The sequence below is a fragment of the Corvus cornix genome, chromosome 6, assembly GCF_000738735.6.
Source record: "Corvus cornix cornix isolate S_Up_H32 chromosome 6, ASM73873v5, whole genome shotgun sequence".
Classification (NCBI taxonomy): Eukaryota; Metazoa; Chordata; class Aves; order Passeriformes; family Corvidae; genus Corvus; species Corvus cornix.
The window spans coordinates 35059876-35079693 of record NC_046336.1 but is presented as its reverse complement, the minus strand read 5'-3'; the positions used below and the strand labels follow the sequence as shown (position 1 = coordinate 35079693).

At 51.5% G+C, this 19818-nt stretch overlaps 1 protein-coding gene across 1 annotated transcript; it reads left to right on the top strand.

Moving 5' to 3' along the window:
* The first annotated feature begins 440 nt into the window (after window positions 1-440).
* Window positions 441-18370, top strand: ASAH2 (N-acylsphingosine amidohydrolase 2). The gene is made up of 21 exons (XM_010408691.4): window positions 441-497; window positions 1501-1637; window positions 3135-3223; window positions 3604-3753; window positions 4242-4418; window positions 4787-4914; window positions 5470-5547; window positions 5987-6107; window positions 6820-6945; window positions 7257-7343; window positions 9626-9730; window positions 9832-9913; window positions 10359-10474; window positions 12106-12200; window positions 13047-13086; window positions 13903-13998; window positions 14467-14562; window positions 15168-15317; window positions 16078-16137; window positions 16689-16777; window positions 17846-18370. The coding sequence occupies exons 2-21, from the start codon at window positions 1511-1513 to the stop codon at window positions 18033-18035; spliced, it is 2202 nt and encodes a 733-aa protein (XP_010406993.3). The 5' UTR covers window positions 441-497; window positions 1501-1510; the 3' UTR covers window positions 18036-18370.
* Window positions 18371-19818: the final 1448 nt, after the last annotated feature.

The window sequence follows — 19818 nt, the reverse complement described above, 5'->3', positions numbered from 1 at the left end:
AAAAACCAGCTGGGGTTTAACAAATAAAGTTTTAAATAAATAGAAATACGTTAATAAAAAGTATTTTACACTTAAAATACAATCCTGCTCTCAAATTCTTCTAGCAGAGCGTGGAAACCCTGAGGACTGAACTTCCATGAGCATTAGGAGTCACATCCAGATGGGGGGCAGCCACCCTTCCACAGGCTGGTCAAGCTGTGATGAAGCAAAGGGGAGGAAAAAGAGCCCCTTCCTGAATTCCTCGGGCACCAGAGCTGAGCAGGGCAGTCCTGGACAGGTTACTTTGGGAGAGGGAGATGCTGTCTGCAGCTTAACATAAACACACCAGGGAAAAACCTTCCCTCGCCTCCCTGAGGGAGTAAAACTATTGATTGGTTATTCCTTATCTTGTGCCACGCTTGACTCATGGGGTTACTCAGCAAGAACTTTCCAGCTGAACTTTCCAGCCTGGAGCAGGTCTTGAGCTGGGAGCCGCTGGGACAGGTGAGGGAACTCAGGTAAGGCCGCTGGAGTTCCCCCTGGGGTCCCATAGGATCGGTGTTTGTATCTCCCCGTGTTATCAGGGCAGTTTAATCAGCTGGAGGATGAGAAGTGTGTGGGTGTGTGGTGCTGATGTGTTTCAGGCTGCTGCTGGGATCATCTGCACAGCTCAGGCTGCCTGGCAGCCAATGCCACGCTCAGGGAATGAAAGGGGCAGGAAGGATTTGCTGCCAATAAAATCTTTGCTCTGTGAAATTCAGCCCTGACCATGAGTGCTGTAGCAAAAGGAGCTGATAAGAGAGGTCCCCTAGAGCAAGTCTAAGTGACCACCTGGCTCTCTGCTGCTGCTGTTTCTCACTGCCACCTTTCCAGGACCGTAAGTGCTCATTGCAGCAGTTGTTTCCTGCGGGTTCATTGTTTCCAGGGTGCATTCCCTGTGAGGAATAGCCTGGAGCCAGGAGCTTCACCAGAGCTGGCCAATGTAACTGCCAGGACAACCAGAGGCTCTGCCTCATTCTTCACTTTCTAACCCCAGAATAATCCCAGAATAATCCCAGACTCACAGAGTGGGGTGGGTTGGGAGGGACCTTGAAGCCGAGTTTCCTGGATTGATGTTTATTATGGTGACAGCATTCTCTTCTGGCGTGCTCTGAGCTGCAGCATCTCCTTCAGCCACTCAGAGAGCACAGCATCTGGTGGAATACTGTGGGGTTTATTCCAGGATCTCTTCAGAAGGGCGAGCAAAATGCCCTGGGAAGCGCGGGGTCGGGAATTCAGGCGCTCTCCCTGTCCTGTCAGGCCTGGTGATGGGGAGTGGTTGCTGCCAGCAGGAGACACGTTTTTGCTGTCTTAAGATGAAAAATAAATCTCTGCTTCCCATCCTTCTCTGGGCTGCTGCCATCTCTGACAGCAGGCTGGGCCCACAAGCAGCTCTCTGAGGGTGGGGTGTGTGCTCTGGCTGGGCTGTGCCCCACACTGGGATGTACCTGCACCCACAGAGGCTCCGTCCTGCACCCACAGAGCCCCCACCATGTGTGGAAAGAGGTCCAGGTGCTCCTTCTCCCGGCTGGAGGTGATCCTGATCGTGTGCCTGGTGCTGATGATCGCCCTGACCGTGGTGCTGCTGGTCCTGCACTTCCTCACCAAAGACACCGATGGCAAGTGGAGCCACCTCAGCCTCCCTCCCCCTGTCCCAGGGGGTGCCCAGGGCAGGATTGAGATGAAAGGGGACAAGCTGAGGTCCCCAGGCCGCTGCTAAGCTGCCACCAGCACTCTGCCCGTGGTCCTTTGCCCAGCCAGAGCAGCAGGAGCAGGGGGTCCCACCAGCAGCTCTCGGGGCGTGGATGCACGGCCCAGGCATGGGGTGAGGGTGGCTGCAGGGATCCATCCCCTCCTCCCATCCTCCCCTCCCTCTCTCTGCCTGCTTCAAAGGGCCCTGGCAGCCCCTCGCTCCCGGGGCTCTACCCAGGGGTTTCACAGCCCCATCACAGCCCACTGATGCCTCCAAGCCCACCCCAGGCCCAGGGTGGGAGGGGGTCGGGAGCTGGACTCCACGTCCCAGCAGTGGCACCTCCCGGCCTCTGAAGTTCGGGCTCAGACTGGAGGAGTTCACATTTGGGACTAAAAGCTTCATGTGCTTAGGCTATAACACGTCAAGGGTGATTCTCCCCTGTGTTGGAACTCTTGGGGCAGGAGGAGGAGGAGGAGCAGGAGGAGGAGGAGGAGGAGGAGGAGGAGGGTGGCTCAGTTGACTGGCGCCACTTTAAATAATGTCAGTGTGAGTGTTTCCCTTCTCCTCTGTTTCGAGTGAGAGCCCAGGAAAGGCCAGGCTGGTGGGAAGACGGAGCATCCCCAGATCCCAAAGCCCTGCCTTGGGCCGCAGCAGCTGCCTGGGGAGGGCTGTGGGAACACAGCGAGCACACAGAAATATTTAATATTTTCTCACAGTGTTATCTCAGCCCCCAGTGATTTCTGGCTCTGGGATTTCCTGAGATGCAGACAATCCTTCTGATTTATTATGATTTGGTAGCCCTCGATGGCTTTTCTTCCACGGCTTTGTCCATCCTGGAAGGATTTCTGCACCTTCCTGGTGGCTGGGGTGAGACGTGACCTCCTTTGGGAGAACTTTTCCTCACCATTTGCCTGGAAATCACTCCCCAGAGCTGCTTTCCCTCCTCTGACCTTCAGCTGGCTCTGCTGGGATTTTTTTGGGGAGGACCAGGGCACCAGCACTGGACACAGGATGTGCTGGATGTGCCCTTCTCTCTTCCCCAGTCCCTCCCCAGTAGCTCCTGACACGCCATCCCCTCGTTCTTACCCCTGCTGAGCTGAATTGTCTGTGTGAAACAGCCCTTGGAGCTGGTTCCTGCGTGGTGCTGGTGGGCTTGGAGAGTCTAACTGGGAGCGCTGGGCTGGTCTCCCCCTCGCTGTGCATCACCCCCATGTGGCACAGCCCAGCCACCCCTCTGGAGAGCTCCCTGCCTGGTTCTTCATGCCTGCTCCACCCTTTGCCACCCCAGAGGCCTTCCCAGCCTCAGCACGCTGATGGCCAGCTGGAGATCCACGCAGAGCACTTGGCCAGAGCTCTCTGGCCTCTCCTGCCCCCGATTCTGCTCGCTGCTGTGCCGCTGATCTGCCCTTTATGGTTCCTGCAGATTCCAAAAATGACGTTGTAGAAGCAGCACGGTACTTGGTGGGTGTTGGCAGAGCTGACTGCACGGGCCCTGTGGCACAAGTCCCTCTGGTGAGTTGGGGAAATTCCTCCTGGGGTTGGGGGGATACTGATTTTTCATCCTCTGTGAGTATTTTTTGCAGGATTTTTGGTTCAGAGCCTCTGCCTTGCCAAACGTGTGCCCCCTTCAAACCTTAGGTGAAGTTTCTTTGAGGCTTGGAGCAACCCGGGACAGTGGGAGGTGTCCCTGCCCGTGGCAGGGGGTTGGAACGAGATGGGTTTAAGGGCCCTCCAGCCCCCACCATTCCATGATTGTCAGAATTGCGGGGCAAGACAGAGCTGCAGCTCGGAGTTGTCGAATGAGTCCTCTGGCCCCCAGGCAAACCTACTCAGGAAAATGCACGCAGGGGGATAAAAGGCTCAGTATTTATGGTGGAGCTCCTCTCTTGCAGATGGGATACGCCAACCCCGACCAGGTGGGTGGGGGGCTCGTCTCGCGCCTCTACAGCCGAGCCTTCATCGTGGCAGACCTCGAGGACTCCAAACGGGTCGTGTTCGTCAGCGCCGACATCGGAATGGTGTCCCAGAGACTGAGGCTGGAGGTACGGGGCTGGAAAGGAGGGGCTGGGCGCTTGCAGTGATCCCTATGGAGCATGGCAGCACGCTGGTTGCTTCCTTTGGGATTTCCTTGGGGAGGTGCTGTGTCTCTGCTGCGGAAGAGCTTTGGACTCCTCAGCACATGAGGCTGGGCTTTGCTCACGCTTCTCTTAGCGGAAAAATTACCAGGAGTTCATTGGAATCACTAATACGTTGTCTAAAGTGCAGCAGAGGAGGGAGGGGCATGCTGGAGAACTGGGGGCTCCTGGGATGGTCTGGGATTCCCTTCAAGTTGGATATAGAGGTCTTCTCCCAGATACTCCTACTTTGGGGCTCCTGCCAGGCCAACAGCCACAGCCTCCTTGTTGTGCCAGGCAGAAAGAGGAGCGTGAGGAGGGGGATGGATGGTTGGGGTTTTTGCAAGGGCTGGCACAAATCTCTGCAGCCTTTGGGCAGGAGAAGGGGTTTTTCAGGAGCACCCCCTTCCTCCCAGGTGCTGAAGCAGCTGCAGAGCAAGTACGGAGAGCTGTACCGGCAGGACAACGTCATCCTCAGCGGCACCCACACGCACTCGGGGCCTGGAGGCTACTTCCAGTACACCCTGTTCTGGATCACCAGCAAGGGGCTCGTCAGGCCAGCCCTCAGCTCCATGGTCAATGGCATTGTGAAGGTCAGTGTCACCCAGCCCAGCGTGTGGGCGCCTAACACAGCTCTGGCTGTGGTGTTTGGGGTGGCACGTCCGCACGGCACAGCCCGACACACGCGTGGAGGTGGGCTTGTGTTTGCTGGTGACAGCAGCTCAAACAGCAGGAGCTTTGGATCCTTTCTTCAGAGACAGCCATGGGTACTTTGAAAAGGTTATCAGCATTTTCCGGAATTTTAGCTGGGTTAAGAAAAAATCCCAAACAAACGAACAGACAAGCACCCCCAAATTCCAAGAAAGGGTTGGGGATGGACAGCGGGGGGAAGAAAGGGTTTTTCTAGATAACCTCACATGTGCCTGGCAGCCTGATAACTCTGTGTCTTGCTACTTTGCAGAGCATAGAGATTGCCCACAACAGCATGAGGAAAGGAAGGCTCTTTATAAACAGAGGCACCGTAGAAAACAGCCAGATCAACCGCAGCCCCTTCTCCTACCTCAAGAACCCAGCTTCCGAGCGGAGCAGGTAAAACCTCCCCAGGCAGGGGGGAAACAGAGCCCTGTAGAGAACCCCTCCACATCCCAGCCATCTCACAGCTGCTGCTTCTGGTCGCCTCAGGAGTGCCAAAAACTTGGAGCCAGGACTGTGGCAGAATGAATGGTGCTGTGGCCACTGAGGGCACTTGGGTGTGCGCCTCCCCAAAAACTAACTGCAAAGACAGGCCTTGAAAGCTGTGGCTGCCCTCTCCAAGCATGAGGAACTGGTCAAGGAAGTGACCTTGTGCTTTATTTAGAAAACCAAGAGTCAGAGGGCACCAAAGTGCCATCCTTGGTGCATGAATCTGTGCTATGTCCATTGCCTGGAGGAGCAGTGCCTGAGCACGGTGACAGCCACAGCTCCTCCCTCACCTTCCCAGCTGGTGTCAGGCGCTTCTCTAAGCCCTCGCTGTGCTTGGGTAACACCTGGAATGACCTTTTCATGTCCTTGCTCAGCTTAGTGGGGATTTAAGCTGGTGGAGCAATGCAGAGCATGACCACGGCCCTGGCTCTGATGAGATTTCCCTGCTTTGTTCCCATGCAGGTATTCATCCAACACGGATAAAGAAATGGTGGTGCTGAAGATGGCAGATGAGGATGGACACGAGCTAGGCCTTATCAGGTACTGATCACCAGGGCGGCAGGTTTTCCTCCACACCCTCATTATTTTTTGTCAGAATGGAGATGTTCCATTTTCCCCCCTTTTTTACCTCACTGACTCCTCCTTGTTCCCTTGAATATAAAAATCCCTGAAAAATAAAATTCTCTGGGTTAGTGAAGGAGCCAGTCCAGGTCTGAAGGAGCTCTTGGCAGCCCTGATAAGGACAGTGACAAATTCTTGTGGCCTCAAGGCCTGGATTGTTACAGCCATGAGCCCTCCTGGTTAGGACGGGAGAGGATGGGAGCACTCTGCCCTTGCTAATCCATCCCTCAGCACCACGGGTCTCCAGCTGCATTCTCCCAAAGAAAATTCCCACAAACACATAAGATTGAACGAGCCAACTGCCACTGCACAGAGTGAGGAAAGCCTTTTCTGTGTGTGCCTTGCGACCCCTCCCCAGCTGGTTTGCCGTGCACCCGGTGAGCATGAACAACTCCAACCACCTGGTGAACAGCGACAACGTGGGCTACGCCTCCTACCTGTTCGAGCAGGAGAAGAACAAGGGAGCGCTCCCTGGAGAGGTGGGAGTGCTCCCAGGAACGGGTGAAGCCGGGCTGGGACAGGGAGGGGTGAGGTGGGACAGCAGGGCAAACACACAAACACACGCACTGAGGGCAATGCTTTGGTTTATTTCCTCTCTTCCTCTACAGAAGGGAAATGGGAAGGTGTATTCTTGACTTCCCAAACTAGTAGTCGGTGGCGGTTATTCAGACTTTAAGAATAACTCACGTTTTTTTAAATTCAACTGTTAAAAACCGGGGAGGTCGGGGTTGCCCCATCCCTGGAAGCGTTCAAGCCTTGAACAACCTGGAAAGTGTCCCTGCAGTCAGCTCCAATAGCTCTCACCCTGTAAATCAGTCATGGTGAAAGCCTGGAAGGAAAACCAAATCCTGTGCAAGGTGCTACAGTGTGACCCATTCACATCTGGTCAGCAACATGCGAAGCTGGGGACACTGAGCCGGGAGGAGCTGAGGTGGAAGAGGGGGAGGAGGAAACACGGTCTGCACACCAGAGTGCTGTGAAGTTCTCCCTGAAATGGCATCATGTGCATCCAGTTCTCCCTTGCTCTTCCCGCCCAGCCCTTGGGATGTGCCTAAAGCCCCGCTGCGGTGCCCTCGGTGACTCCGGGAATAAAGCAGCGTGGCGCAGGGTGACAGCCGCTGCAGGGAGAGCTGCACAGGAGCTTTGCAGCTGCCCCTGCAAGGCGCTGAAATGCTCCTCTGGCCTCGGCAGGGCTCCTTTGTGGCCGCCTTTGCCTCATCCAACCTGGGGGATGTGTCCCCCAACACGCGGGGCCCGTTCTGCGTCAACACGGGCGAGTCGTGTGACAACCCCCAGAGCATCTGTCCCATCGGAGGGGTGAGTGTGACCCGCCTGTCCCGCCTTCCACGGGGCCCTGGGGTTGACCACTGTGCATGGGGAGGGCACTGACACTAAAGAATCACCTCTTTTCAGGCGCTTCTGGGTGCCCCTTCCAGGAACTTGCTGACCTTTTTCCCTCACACCCCCAGTTTTCCGGTTATTCATCCCCAATTTGTCTTGAGTGTAGTAACCCCATGGCTGATTTTGCTGTGGCCTGCAAGAAGCCCTCAGTTGCCAGAGTCTGGCAGCCACCTGGCAGTGCCACCTGCTCTCCGTGCTCGCTGACCACCTGACGGATTTCCCCACAGGCAGCGATGTGCATGGCCAAGGGGCCCGGGAGTGACATGTTTGAGAGCACCAGGATTATAGGGCAGAACATCTTCCTGAAAGCAAAGGTAAGGGATATTCCGGAGTGCGTGGGGGTACTGCTGCCACAGGAATTCCTGCTCGTTTAAGCAGCTTGGTGAGCCTTTTGGGTCCTTTCCCTCAGGGTATTCCATATTCTGTGTTCTATATTCTACATTCTATATTCTATACTCTATATTCTATATTCTGTATTCTACATTCTATATTCTATATTCAATATTCTACATTCTATATTCTACATTCTATATTCTATATTCTATATTTTATATACTATATTCAATATTCTACATTCTATATTCTATACTCTATACTCTATACTCCATATTCTATATTCTATATTTTATATACTATATTCTATATTCAATATTCTACATTCTATATTCTATATTCTACATTCTATATACTCTATATTCTGTATTCTATATTCAATATTCTATATTCTATATTCTACATTCTATACTCTATACTCTATATCCGATATTCTATATTCAATATTCTATATTCTACACTCTATATTTTATATTCCATATTCCATATTTTATATTCTATATTCGATATTCTATGTTCTACGTTCTATACTCTATATTCTATACTCTATATTCTATATTCTATATTCTGTATTCTACATTCTGTATTCTATATTCTATATTCTATACTCTATATTCTATATTCTTCATTCTATATTCTATATTCCATATTTTATATTCTATATTCTATACTCTATATTCTTATATTCTACATTCTGTAGAATATTCTATATTCTACATTCTGTATTCTATATTCTATATTTTCTATTCTATATTCTGTACCCTATAGTCTATATTCCATATTCTATATTTTATATTCTATGTTTTATATTTTATATTTTATATTCTATATTCTCACTATCTTGTACCTGTTTTGGTGAATGTCTGTAGATTTAAATTACTCTCAAGTCTCTTAGTTTTGTTTTTAATGGGTAAATGAGCTCTGCAAGCAGCTGTTGATGTCTCTATCTACTGCAGTCAAGAGCACCTCGGAGCCTGGAATTTGTTAGGCTTAGGACAGTGTAGGAAATCCTTCGGGTAGTGAAAAATCTCCTCTGGTGTAACAGATCTGATTAGACAGCTGAATTTAGCCTGGACAACACATACTTTTATTTAGATCCATCATTGAAGCTGTCGTGGTATGAAAACATTGGTTTGGGGTTTTAATCCCAATATTCCTCTCTGGGATACAAAGAGGATGTCCCCACCTTACCCTCTCCCCCTCCCTCCCATTCATCTCAAAGGCATCATGATGGGAAAAATCCTCCTGGAAGAGCTCAGAGGCACCACCACACACCACTTGTGAGCCTATTTGGCATCCCATTCCCAAACTGACACAAATGGGAGGTAAAATGCGTGGCCGAAACCCCCGCAGAGGCTGCTCCCCTTGCTCTGCTGGGCCCTGCATTTCCGGGGCCCTGCATTCCCTTGGCCCTACGGGCTCCCTTTTATCACCTGCGGGCTCTAAGCCAGCCGGGGTTGGATTTGCTGGTTGCCCTCCAGCACGGTGTGAGAGCAGTGAGTGCAAGGAGAGCTTCTGGCAGAGTTTCAGGGGCAGCAGCTTGCAGGAACCGGAGCGTGTCCAGCAGAGGAGGAAGAGCAGGAGGCCTGCTGGTGGCATTTCCCTTCGTCACCGTTTCAGAGGCTCTGCCCTCAAGTCACTCCAGGCTGATCGTGCCTCTGTCCCCTGTCCAAATGTCCTGGTGTGTGCATCAAGCACTGCTGTTGTCTCTAACACCTCAGACTCCTGGCCTTCAAAGGCTGTGCCCTCAGTTCCTTCCAGGAGTGTCATTAAACCTGCAAAGCTTCTGGCAGCACTTCCCGTGTACCAACCTGAGCATGGAAAACTGTTCCCTGAAGGGCTGAGTGTGTGTAGTAAATACCCTCAGCTGTCAGGGGTGTAGTAAATCCATGGTAGAGTCCCAACACCTGCAGTGACTACAGCCAAGCACTCCTTTCTCACAGAAAACATTTTTTCTGCTCAGTCCAAGGTGTGAGAAATGCCAAGAGGTGGCAACCAGGAGAAGGAAGTTGCCATCCTGCTGAAATAGGGGCATGTTTCAGCTGTGAAAGAAAAGTGTCCTCCCTCTGTGGGACAGGGAGAGCTTGCAGAACTCGGGGTGACAGAAACAAAGGGACTTGGGAAATACAGATCTGCTTCAACACCTGGAAGAGGCTCTGGGAAGGTGGAATGAGGAGATGATCCATATGGCTGTTCCTCAGCACAGTTGGGTTCCTGATTGCTTGTCCCTCAAGGATTTTTTCCCACCTGGTGTGTCCCTCAGGAGCTGTATGAAAAGGCCTCCCAGGAGGTGACAGGACCCCTGAGCTCAGCCCACCAGTGGGTGAACATGAGCAATGTGTCCGTGGAGCTCAACGCCACCCACACGGTGAGAGCGGGAGGAAATGCCCTAATCCCACAGCAGCCCTGCCACACCCAGGGGAACTGGGTTTTCTCTCTTCTTCCCTTTCCTCCCTGCTTCTGATCTAGGTTAAAACCTGTAAGCCAGCCTTGGGGCACAGCTTTGCTGCGGGGACTATTGACGGAGTGGGGGCTTTCAACTTCACCCAAGGTAATGTGGGGGCAGATCTCAAAGTGGCTTTGTACGAACAGGGCAGGCACTGGGCATCCCCCAGACAGAGTGGAACAGCACCCAAAGGGATGGTTGTTAGGAAGGTGGAGGAAACCCCTTCGCAGGTTTGTCTGTGTCCATCAGAGAGCTTTGGGAAAAGGATATGGCCATGCCCTGGAGGAAGGAGAGTAAGGGGATGGATGGGGAGTAGGGAGAAGAAAGAGCTGGTTTGGGACTCTCCTGCTCATTTGTTCCTGTTACCCAAAGGCTGCCAGGATGGAGCTGAGCTGGGCTGAAGCTCAGCCCTTCAAACCACCCCAGGAAAGGGAGGTGGTCGGAGCCCACTGGGAAATATCCCACCCCTGGGAACTGGGAGCGGGGAGTGTCTGTCTGAGAGCTGCTGGGGCAGCTGAGGAACAGGGTTGAAAGAGGTTTCCCCCTCCAGGCTCAGTAGAAGGGGACCCGTTTTGGGATCAAATCCGGGACCAGCTGCTGGGAGAGCCGTCGAATGAAACCAAAGCCTGCCACAAACCCAAGCCCATCCTCTTCAGCACGGGAGAGGTAAGGACACAGTCGTGTGTGCCCTGGGGAGCGCAGGGATCACTGATCTGGGCTGGCATCAGCAATCCTCACAGATCCCATCCCTCACGGGGTTGTTGGGGAGCTACAGGCGGTGTCAGGTGACGAACAGGGAGGGAGCACAGGCTGCATGGGCTCTGAAGGCACGGTAAGAGAAAGCAAGGATTAAGTGCTGTCATTAGCTCCCATCAGAACGAGAGAGGTGGGAGTTATCCTCTCTCTCCAGGAGGAGAAACCACACCCGCTGCTCTCACTAGGGCCAGAAAAGCCCCACTGAAATCCATCCTGGCCTAAGTCTCTGCCTGTGAAGCAGCCCTGAGCGGAGGCACAGGGAAAATGCAGGGGGTGAGGGGTGGCTGCCAGTGTGTGGAGCTCGGCGTAGCCTCCCAGCAGCCTCTGATTCCGCTCTGCTGCTGCTCAGCTCTCTATAGCTCTGCGTGCATTTTCCGTTCGGTTCCTACCTTAATCCAGGAAAGGACCTTCCCTCTTTCCGCAGGACAGACAGGTCCCACAAAATGCAGTGATTCATTTTGGGGTCTTTTGGAAACTCTTCTTGTCACAACAGCAGGGATTTGCTGTACGTGCCCTGGGGTGAGGGCCTCCAGCAGATCCCGCTCCCAGCAGGACCAGCAGCTGCTCAGGGCATGTCCCGAGGAGCAGGGGCAGCCAGCAGGGATGGGGACGCCTGTGCCGGGGATGCCCTGCTCATCCAGGGAAGGGCTGTTCCCCAGCGCCCTGCAGAGCTGCTGCTCCATCGATCTCAGCCCATCCCCATGCTCGGGGCGTGCCTTGGCCTTTGCTCTTCCCGAGCTCTCCCCAACTCCAGATGGGAATTGCTGCCCCTTTCCCCTGCTCCTGATGCTCCCTTGGCCCTGAGGCAAACGCGCCGCCGTGCAGAGGGATCATGTCCAGGGCTCTCTAGAGCACTCAGGTGAGGCCATCTGGAGAAGGAAATTCATGGTTACTCCATTCACCAGCCTCCTTAAAAGCTTCCCTGCTGAAGCTTGGTGTTCAATCAGCTCCTCACCTCAGCTCTCCCCACAAGAGCCCCCAGCTCCTCCCAGCCTCCTCCTCCGCGCAGGATGGTGCTACTGAGAGGAAATGACACTTCATTCTTACGATTTAGCACATTTTAGGGATGCTCTGGCAGGCCTCCTGCTCCTGATGAGCTTCACAAGCTTTTGTCATTCATGTTTTGCCCCCAGGAAATTGCTCCCCAGAAAAAAGCCCCTTTTTTTGGCTCGCTGGAGTGGGATTTTTCATCTCCCTGTCAATCCCACTTCTATCCTTTTTCCATGTAGGTGAGGGGTTTCTAGGTGCTGCTCTGACCTTCTTTACCCATTTTGCCTAAAGCTGCCCCTCTGGCAATACCTTATTTAGGGTTTTTTTTTTTTGCCTTACCCGTTGTATTTACATATGCCTTATGTGACTCCTACGGTCAGACATCACATGAAGGTAAAACACCTTCTCACAAATCAATTCAATTGCATCTACAAATAAACTTCACAAACTGAATTTATTTGCCTGCTTGATGACTGTAGGAAGGAAAACACCTCAGCTGTGTTTTTCCTACTAAACCAGAGTATTTCTATGCACTTTTTCCTCCCCCTCAGATGACCTGGCCCCACCCCTGGCACCCGGACATCGTGGACGTGCAGATCGCTGCCATCGGATCCCTGGCAATCCTTGCTGTTCCCGGGGAGTTCACGTGTGTATTCCTTGGGTCTTGCTCTACTTATTGCAGCTGAATTTCATTCAAACCTCCTGAAACAGATCTGCCTGCAGGTAGAAAGTTGGGTAGGCTCAAAATTGCCCCCAAACTCACCCTGGGAATGATTGAGATGCACACAGGCTTCCTGAATCCTTTGCTACAAAATGCAGTTTTCAGGAAACCAAAGGAATTTGTTAACTTTGATTCTGGTCTTGGTACCACAAACACCATAATGGAGAATTTCACTGGCTGTTGATGGTACAATGATACAAATTTAAATAGGATAATGATTTATCTCTGTTACCTTTTAGTTCCTACCCAGCCCTGGGGTGCCTCCAGCCCCTCCCTGGCTATGGTGATGGCTGTGAAATGTTTTGAGGTGTTTTGGTTGAACTTGTGCAGAAGCCTTAAGGAATGTTGGGCAGTGCTGGAGGTGCTGTGGGAATTTCTGGTGTGTGCTGCAACTCCAGCCAGCAATTCCTGCTTTAGATCCCTGCTCTCCACAACTCTGGAGGGGGTCGGGCTCTGCTGCCAGGGAACAGGGACAGGACAAGGGGAAACGGCCTCAGGCTGGGCCAGGGGAGGCTCAGCTTGGACAGCAGCAGGAATTTCCCCATGGAAAGGGTGCTCAGGCCTTGGCAGGGGCTGCCCAGGGAGCTTTGGAGTGCCCATGCCTGGAGGTGTCCAAGGAAGGGCTGGAGGTGGCACTCAGTGCTCTGGGCTGGGGACAAGGTGGGCATCGGGCACAGCTTGGACTCCGTGGGCTGGGAGGGCTTTTCCAGCCTCAGGGATCCTGGGATTCCATGATTTCTGGAGCCTGACGTTGTTCCCTCCATGCCCTAGGACCATGTCTGGACGCAGGCTGCGGGAAGCTGTTAAAAGTGTGAGTTGCTGAGGTTTCCCCAGCGTCCTTCACCTCTGGAACTTCTCCTTTCTTCAGCCTCCCGGGTTTCCCTCGTCCCCTCCCAGCTGGGCTCACGGGGCTTGTGTCCCACAGATGTTTCCTTCTCCCACTTGCTTCAGACAGATTTTCCACGTGCTTCCTGGAAGGCAGGAGAAATGAATATCCTCCCAACATCCCCACCTGATCAGGTTTCAATCCATTAAGCCAATTCCCCAGGGATCCAGGCACAACTGATGCCAGCAGGAATTTGGCTCTGGGATGGAGGGGTTCAGCTCCTTAATCCCTACCAGGAGTTCACAACATGAGAACAATTGTGAAAAAAGAAAAGGCAAAAGTATTTTTTCCATTTGATTGACACATCCTGGCTGCAGCCTGAATAAAATCCCAGTCCCAGATGCTGTCTCCACAATTCACTGAGCCTTTCTCACGCTTATGTCCCTGATTTTTAGGAGTATACAGACATCAGCTTCCAGAAAACCCCTAGATTTACTGGAATGTGAGGTCATTTGTCCTCGTTTTTCTTTGGGGAGTGAACATGAGACGTTAAGAAAGGCAAATTGCACTTGTAGGTTTGCATTCCTGAGCATCCCTTCCCACTATAACTTTCTATCCTGTCCTGGCAAATAAAAATATTAAAAAAAAGTATAATAATAACAACAACAATAATAATCATGCCAATGGCCATAACAATAATAACAATATTGCTATAATAATATTAATATTAATAATAACAATAACAGTATAGCCATGCATTAAGCAGTTGTTTCAAGGTAAGGGTTTTATTTCCTTCCTTAGGAATTTGATTCCCATGGGACACCAGGGATGAACATTGTGATTGCAGGCCTGTGCAATGTCTACACCCACTACATCACCACCTATGAGGAGTACCAGGTAAGTGTTAAAGTTGTGGATTGAATCTGTCTAACTGAGTTCAGCTTTGGGCTACACAGGCTGATGGTTCATGTGAAATTATGTTGTGTTTGGAGTTCTTTGCCACGAAAATGGGCAGGGAGAACTGGGAGGGAAGGTTGGAAGAATCCCACCCCAAAAAGTTGGAGGGGGAGGCAAGCTGCATCATGATCCTTTAAAAGAGGGTAAAAACTGTGGTAATTGGAAGAGCAAAGAGGGTAAAAACTGTGATAACTGGAAGAGCAAACAGGCCCTCCCTGTTTGCAACAGGCTGGAGAACAAGGAGTAACCTGAAATCGCAGCAGAAATACTTTGGCAAGTGGTTGGGGCTGAGTCCTTATCAGAAAGGGAGTAAATAACCCCACTGCTGATCCTCAGCTGGGCAGGGTGGGGAGTACACACCCCTCAGGAGCCCTCCCAACCCTCCTTTCCCGAATCTGTCCTTCCCAGGTTCAGCGGTACGAGGCTGCCTCCACCATTTATGGGCCGCACACCCTTTCTGCTTACATCCAGCTCTTCAGGGGCCTGGCCAAGGCTATCGCTCTGGTAAGCAGCATTTCCTACATGCCACAGGCTGCTGGGGACCCCTAAACCCTGTCAGTGGCCGTGGCTGCTCCTCAGTGAGGCCACACAGATGCTGTCCTCTCCGTTCTCTTCAGAAACCACTTTGAGAAACACTACATGGTACGAAAATAACTCCTGTAACAGGGGTCTCACACCACTTGAAAAATTCTGGGCGTTTTGCAGCTCAGAGTGGAGGAAATCAGTACCTCCAACCTTCCAGCATGGCCCGAAGTTGCTGCTTTTCTACCAAAGGAAAACAAAAATCTGCTACGTTTTTGCTGTACCTGGCCGTGCCCATTGTCACTGTGGCCATGTGAATAGGCAGGAGCTGTGGGCAGGAATATCCCGGCATGTTCTAGGGGCTGGATTTAGGAGAGCCCAGCAGCAGGGCAGCAGGTGTCCTGCAGGGATTGGTCCTGCAGGCAGAGCACAGACGGAGATCCTGAGCTTCGCTTTCCCTCTGACTTTATTATTCCTACAATCTGTGCAAGCAGGGCTGGGAGGCGGGGCCGGAGCGGTGCTGTGCTTCCTCAGGGAATCCTGGTTATCCCTGTGGCTGTTTAACGAGCTCATCTTTCCTCTCCCAGAATGCCACTCAGGATTTGCCCCGTGGTCCAGAGCCCCCACTTTTCAACGTAACCAGTGTGACCCTGCTGCCTTCCCTCAGCGCCGAGAACGCGCCGGCCGGTAAAACTTTTGGGGATGTGCTGGAAGAAGTGAGACCAGAGTATCAAGAGGTGAGGGCTCCAGGGAGTCACTAAAACCTGTTTGGGAAATCGCCTGTAAACTCCTACCCCTCACCCCACAGGTCTGTGGGTCGTGGTGCCCTCAGAACAAACAGGTCTCATCTCTCTGGTGGGCACAGTGGAGAAGGCAGGGACAGAGCATTCCCATGCCAACGGTGCTGTGCTGAATGGGAATAAAACGGATAAATATAGGGAAAAATAAAACCCCTTTGTTCAGCACAAAGCAGGTTTCCCCTTCTGCTTCAAAAGGAAATAGCAGTTGATTAAGTAGGCAAATGTTGTACAGTGATTCTTTACAAGCAGCAGTCAGGTCACCTTTGATGCCTCTGCTGTGGAACGTACATGAAATGAAATCAAAATGTCAGAAATGGTTCTGTTTTCTATGCTCAGCATTTAGATAAGATGTTCAGAGCAAGGGCTTTCCTCTCATTGCTATCTCCAGCAGTGAGGCACAGGGAGGCATTCTGAAAAATCTCCCTTATTTCCTCCCTTTTCTACGTGCAGTGGCGGAGCTTGTGCAGCGAGCAGGACGAGTGGAATGGCAAGGCCCAGGACACCAGTTCAAAGCATAAACTGTCCACTGCTCTTGCAACAAGTGAAATCATAAATAATTTAAAACAGCAACAACCACCCAAGCACAACAAAACACCACAAAACCAACCCACCCCCTAAAAACATCAAACTGCCTCTTCAAAGGATGCTTTTAATGTGCTGCTCAGCCTTTAATACAAATCTCAATTTCCACCCCCAGAGAGAAGTTGCTGAAGTGACTTTTGTGGGTGCAAACCCCAGGAACTCTGCAGAGAACGCGGTAAACCTGATGGAATGATGCTGGAGTTGGGGTGGTTGGGATTAATGGATGTTTGGGCAGGGTTTCCTCACTTTGCTGGGAGACCAGAGGCAGATATGTGCTTTGAGAATTCACACCACCAGAAAGCTTTTGGGGCAAAGAATTGAATTTGGATTGTTTATGATCTGCTTATGTTATTGAAGTTGGCCCATGCTGTGTGTTGAGCCAGGCACTGTTTGTCGGTGTCCAGGGCAAAGCTGGTCTTTAATTTCCATCCTATCAGCCTGCTGCTTCATTTTAACAAAACAAAGGAAATTAGAAAAGCTCTTAATTCATCCCATCACTCACCTTGCACAGACATTGTCGCTGCCCACTCTCTTATTATAGATAAATCCTTCGCATCATTTACCAGCCTAAATTCGGCAGTAAAAGATAACATTTTTGCCAGTAATTCCCACATGTGCCAGTAAAGCATGAGGAAGCACAGTCCCTTCCCTGGTTTGAAGTGCCACAGAAGGTGGGGACGTGCCTGCTCCTTCAGTGTCTGCCCAACTCTGGTGTTTTTATTCCAGACTGAGCATAACTTCCTGACAGTGGAGAGATACTCCAACATTTCCAGCAGCTGGCGTGTGGTGCTGAATGACGCCTCCTGGGACACCAGGTGGGTGCCCTGAGCAATTTCCCCGTCCCACAGACTCCAGAGAGTCATTCCAGTCTAACCTGAAGGGCTTCATTCCAGAGCTCCCAACCCCAGGCTGGTCTTGGCCCTGCAGGTGATGCTCTCTAGGCAAGGATCAGCCTATGTTTGGGGGGTTAATCTGGCAAAGCTGGTGTTTTCCTTGGCTCCAGAATCTGGAATGGAGGCTTGTAAATTTGGGAAAGACAAGAATTACAGAAGGTTTGTGGTCCAGCTTGCTCCTAGCCCATATCCACCCATCTGTCACACCGTGAGGAAGAAGAGGAAGCCAAACAGAAACCAGGAGAGACTCCCAGGGAAAAACTGGCCAGATTTATCATGCAGCATAAACAGACGACAATTTTAAACTGTTTGGAAGAAAGAAAAGTTAAGGGTACAGATGTCAGCCTTCAGGAAAAATATCCTTGGAGCAGCAAGGCTGGTGTCACCTCTCAGAGCTGCAGGCTAATCTTCATCATCTCCCTCAGAGCCAGCTGAAAAACCCCTCGTGCCCAGATGATGTGTGGAGTTGGGAGGCTGAGCATTCTCTGTGGAGATCTGGGGTTGAGCAGAAAGGCTTTTGCACATGGAGTCTGTAAAAGGAAACGGGCTGTTGATGCGGTAACGGGTGCCAGAAGTCCTGAGCTCAGTAATTACAGACTTGGTGATTTTAGTGAATATTCACCCTCTTGGTTTAGCTCTGCCCCTGCACAGGGAGCGCTGAGCTGGCAAATGTTGCTCTCAGAGGTGGTACACATTGGTACAAATATTCTCTGTCTACAAACGGGACCAGTGACTTTTTTCCCTGTGTTCCCAGATACTTTTCAGCCCTGCCCAGTTTGGTTTGCTTGGCTGCTGCCCTGATAGCCTAAATGTATGAGGGAAGGTTAAAAGAAATTGAAGGTTAAAAGAAATTGAAGGTTAAAAGAAAGGAGAGGTTAAAAGAAGCTCTTAAACTACCCTTACCTGCAGTCCCCTCATCTCATGGCACGTAGTGAGCTCCGATGCAAAGTGGATTTCCTTGCTGACTGCAGTTTCGGGCCTGTTTTCCAGGTTTTACTGGAGCAAGGGATCCCGTGGCCAGAGCAACGTGACCATTGAGTGGCACATCCCGGCTGGCACGGAGCCGGGCACGTACCGGCTGCGCTACTTCGGGCACTACAAGAAGAAGGTGTCCCTCTTTCGCACCGTCACGGTGCCATTTGAAGGCTCATCCTCAGCATTTCAAATCACAGCCCCATAGCTGATGCCATTCCCTAAAGGAATGGTCTCCTTGAGCAGTAGATTTGATAGCTGGGCTGTGCAGGAGTTGGGCTTGGATGGTTCCTGTGGGTCCCCTCCAACTCCAGGTGATTCCACGGTGTTCTAGGAGGGCTTTTTGTGGCTCTGGACATCACTGCTGCCCCTTGAGTGCTGCTGGTCAGCCTTTGCTGTGCAAAGCTCAGCTTCCTGGAAAATTTTGGCTTTTCCCTGCAATTCAGTCTCCTCAGGTGTCCTCCTCAGTCAAGTGGGTCCTGTCCTGGCCAGACCTGGTTGCAGCTGATTCTTATTGTAATAAAAGATGTAATTTCTTCTTTAGTCGCTAAACCGGCGCCTATTGATGGTGAATAGGCTCTCCCAGAGGGAATCAGATAGAAATCAGTAAGAATTGAATTTATGAGTTAAAGCTGTGGGTGAGGCAGCTCCGAACAGGTCCCAGCCTGCTTTGTTGGAGCATCAGGAAGGACCCAAGGCCAGCAGGCTCTGGCTGGATGAAGGGCCACCCAGAGTCACCTACAGGTGGGTCATCAGAAGGGTTTGTGATCCCTCTTCAACCCACATGCGAGTTCCTCCAAGCACAGAATGAAGGCACCATTGTAGGGTACAAGGACGGTGCCCAAACCTGTTGGCTGAAAGGGTTTCACCACAGAAAAGTCCCCAGGAATGCAGAGGATCTTTCCAGGAGGGTTTCAGAGCTGCCTGGACAAAACCATTACCACCCTGACCCAGTCTTGGTGGCAGGTGCCTCCTGAGCTGCCTCCCACCAGCACTGCCATGGGCTGCCATAAGTAGGGACAGCTCCAGAGTCCCTAAATCTCTTCTGACCCCTGCAAGTGGTAAAGCTGGGGGCCACTGGGAGAAGAAAACATATTTCAGGTCTGGATTTAGGGTTCTTGTAGGGCCTGACAGCTAAACAACTGTAAATGTTTAATAAGCTGCAATAATGTGTACCAATTTTGTATGCAATCTCCTTAATTCTTCAGAGAATCATCAATCAGATAATTTTGCCTCTCTTTAAAATCAGCAGGAGAGGATGAATTATTCATTTCCAACCAGCTGCAATCAGTCTCAGAGATCCCCATCCGGAGGAGCTCGAAGCAGTTGCAATATTGAGTCAGGAAAAAGAGAGAGCTTTGAAAGAATCAACTCCCTGGAGATGCCCCTGATGTCCTGTCCTAAAAACTCCCCCAGCCACCCCACTGACAGTGGGGGTCTTCAGCAGTACAGGACGCGTTTAAGCAAGCCAAGTGGAATTGCACAGTTAATGATTTACCCTCTAAACCATGAACGTCTGACCCCAAAAGAGAGTTTTTAGGAAGCTGGGGGGTCCCACGGGAGAGGAAGTGTCGAAAACCAGAATTAGGGTGTCTGGAGAGCCCCCCGTGGCCCAGAGCAGGTCCCCTCGTGAAACACCTCGTGTTTATTGGGCTGGCACCAGTGGGAACAGGATTTTGACGTTTTGGGGCCGTTTTGGGGGTGACTTTTCATAATACTTTGTGTCTGGAAAATTCTCTAGGAGACACGCCCTTGATTTTCATTGCCCTTTGACAGCAGCGTGGCTGTCGGCAGGCAGTGGCCAGCAGCCCCTCCCTGGTCCCTGCACGCTTTTTTGGGATGCTGTGCCTGGATCCAGCAGCCACTAGGTGCCAGTGCTGTTTTACACGAGAACGAGCTCGAGCCAAAGCCTAGGGAAAAGAGAATTTTTCAGGAATTTGGGCACCTCGCCAACTGTTAAATATAGCACTCACTACTCCCCACAGTTGCTC

Bases quoted from the DNA above. Each gene is read 5' to 3' on its own strand.
- ASAH2 (XM_010408691.4), top strand. From the start codon at position 1,511: ATGTGTGGAAAGAGGTCCAGGTGCTCCTTCTCCCGGCTGGAGGTGATC. The intron at 6,108-6,819 runs GTGGGAGTGCTC...TGGCCTCGGCAG, and splicing joins AGGGAGCGCTCCCTGGAGAG to GGCTCCTTTGTGGCCGCCTT. The intron at 10,475-12,105 runs GTAAGGACACAG...CCTCCCCCTCAG, and splicing joins TCCTCTTCAGCACGGGAGAG to ATGACCTGGCCCCACCCCTG.